Source organism: Sapajus apella, unplaced genomic scaffold (assembly GCF_009761245.1).
Source record: "Sapajus apella isolate SASKATOON/1434 unplaced genomic scaffold, GSC_monkey_1.0 scaffold44, whole genome shotgun sequence".
In the NCBI taxonomy this organism is placed as follows: Eukaryota; Metazoa; Chordata; class Mammalia; order Primates; family Cebidae; genus Sapajus; species Sapajus apella.
Genome location: NW_022436984.1, coordinates 1,401,219 through 1,403,173, shown reverse-complemented (window position 1 = coordinate 1,403,173; position 1,955 = coordinate 1,401,219). Strand labels below are relative to the sequence as shown.

The 1,955-nt window shown below is 43.4% G+C and overlaps 1 protein-coding gene across 2 annotated transcripts; it reads left to right on the top strand.

The window, feature by feature from the left end:
• The first annotated feature begins 823 nt into the window (after nt 1-823).
• LOC116524305 (KHDC3-like protein) lies at nt 824-1,605 on the top strand. 2 transcript variants are annotated; one of them, XM_032239541.1, is made up of 2 exons: nt 824-1,265; nt 1,302-1,418. In XM_032239541.1, exons 1-2 carry the CDS (start codon nt 828-830, stop codon nt 1,392-1,394), a joined length of 531 nt encoding a protein of 176 aa, XP_032095432.1. In that variant the 5' UTR covers nt 824-827; the 3' UTR covers nt 1,395-1,418. The 2 variants fall into 2 exon arrangements, with proteins under 2 accessions (XP_032095432.1, XP_032095431.1); XM_032239540.1 differs by having other exon boundaries at nt 824-1,605.
• Nucleotides 1,606-1,955: the final 350 nt, after the last annotated feature.

Sequence of the window (1,955 nt, the reverse complement as noted above, 5' to 3'; positions counted from 1 at the left end):
GTGCGTCTACACAGACCCAAACAGCATCATTTCCTTTCTCTTCCAATTAATGTGGATATTTTGACATATGCAGGAATAGCCTAGGCTAATGGTCACAGAACATGTTCTGGTCTGAACTATTTTCAATATGAAGACTGAATTTTGGCTTTGAATCAGCAGCAGAGCCACCTGATTATATAAGAAAATATGCAATACTAAAACTGGGATAACTTAGAAGTCATCTAATTCCAGGCTCACTGCTTGCTTCATTTCGTAGGAGTAGAAACTCAAATCCAGAGAGGAAAAAGGAAGTCTTCTGATAATTTCCATCTATTTTCCAGTCCTTAAGTAAATATAATTTTTACTACAAAAATAAACCACATTAGAAAACAAAAAAGAAAAACCAGCTGGGCTCCGTGGCTCACGCCTGTAATTCCAGCACTTTGGGAGGCTAAGGCAGACGGATCACCTGAGGTCAGGAGTTCGAGGCCAGACTGGCCAATATGGTGAAACACCGTTTCTACTAAAAATACAAAAATTAGCTAGGCATGGTGGCACACACCTGTAATCCCAGCTACTTAGGAGACTGAGGCAGTTGAATCTCCTGAACCCCGAGGCAGAGGCTGCAGTCAGCCGATATTGCACCAGTGCACTCCAGTCTGAGGGACAGAGCAAGACTCTGCCTCAGAAAAAAAAAAAGAAAGAAAAGAAAAACCACATTAATCTCAATACACTAACATAACTATTGATATCATTTTGCTACTATTTCTTTACAATTTCTGTTCACACAGCTGTAATCATACAATATATGCCATTTTGTATGTTACTTTTTAAATTTGCCAAAAGCAATGTCATTCCAGGTGCTCGGTCAGCTCCCCAAGCAGTTCTACTGGTTCCACTCTGAGTTTCTGAAGAATCCGAAGGTAGTTCACCTGGAGGTTTGGCTGGTGGAAAAGATCTTCGGCAGGGGCGGAGAGTGCATCCTGCAAGTCCAGGGTCTGTCCCAAATCCTGATTCATGTGAATCACTTGGACCCCAGCGGCGAGGCTGAGATCTTGATATTTGGGAGGCCTTCTTACCAGGAGGACACCATCAAGATGATCGTGAACTTGGCTGGCTATCACCACCAGCTCCAGGCGAAAGGCTCAGAAAAGACCCTCGCCCAGGATGTAGCCACTCAGAAGGCCGAAACCCAGCGGTCTTCAATAGAAGTCCGGGAAGCCGGGACTCAGCGTTTGGTAGAGGTTCGGGAGGCCGGGACCCAGCGTTCGGTGGAGGTCCTGGAGGTCGGGACACAGGGTTCTCTGGTGGAGGTGTGGGAGGCCGGGACCCAGCAGTCCCTCAAGGCTGCCAGTGAGTTGGGGACCCAGCGATCTCCCGAAGCTGCCAGCAAGGCATGGACCCAGTGGTTTTAGGAGATGCCCGGGACCCAGTTACTAGGTTATGTAGGCATTTCAGGCCCTGGAACCAGAGCCAGTCATGGGTTAAGTGGAAGCCCAATACACTTAAGCCCCAGAATGTGGGGTTGGGGATGGGGGAATGATGATGTGAATTGTTTTTGTTTTACCCCTTCTGTTGAATGGTTGCAAACACAAACTTGAGTTCTAATAAAGAATTGCATTTCTAAATAAATAAATAAATAAATAAGTAAATTTGACTTTATGTTCTAAGAACTTCCACCACATTTTTACTCTTCATAACCATCATTTTAATGACTATGTAATATTTCAGCAAGGAGATGTTCTTAATTTTTTCATGACTTACTTATCATTTCCTTATTGGAGGACATTTAAGTTATGCCCTAAATATGACTAACATAATGCTAGATATTGCTGTTTTCATTTATTTGTTTCTCTGGGATAGAGAGATTTCCATAAATGGAATTGCTGTGAGGTAAAACATGTGAACATTTTAAAGTCTTTCGGTACATGTTAAAAAATTGCTTTAAGACTGTACTAATTAGGCTGAGCATGGTG

Bases quoted from the DNA above. Each gene is read 5' to 3' on its own strand.
- LOC116524305 (XM_032239540.1), top strand. From the start codon at position 828: ATGTCATTCCAGGTGCTCGGTCAGCTCCCCAAGCAGTTCTACTGGTTC.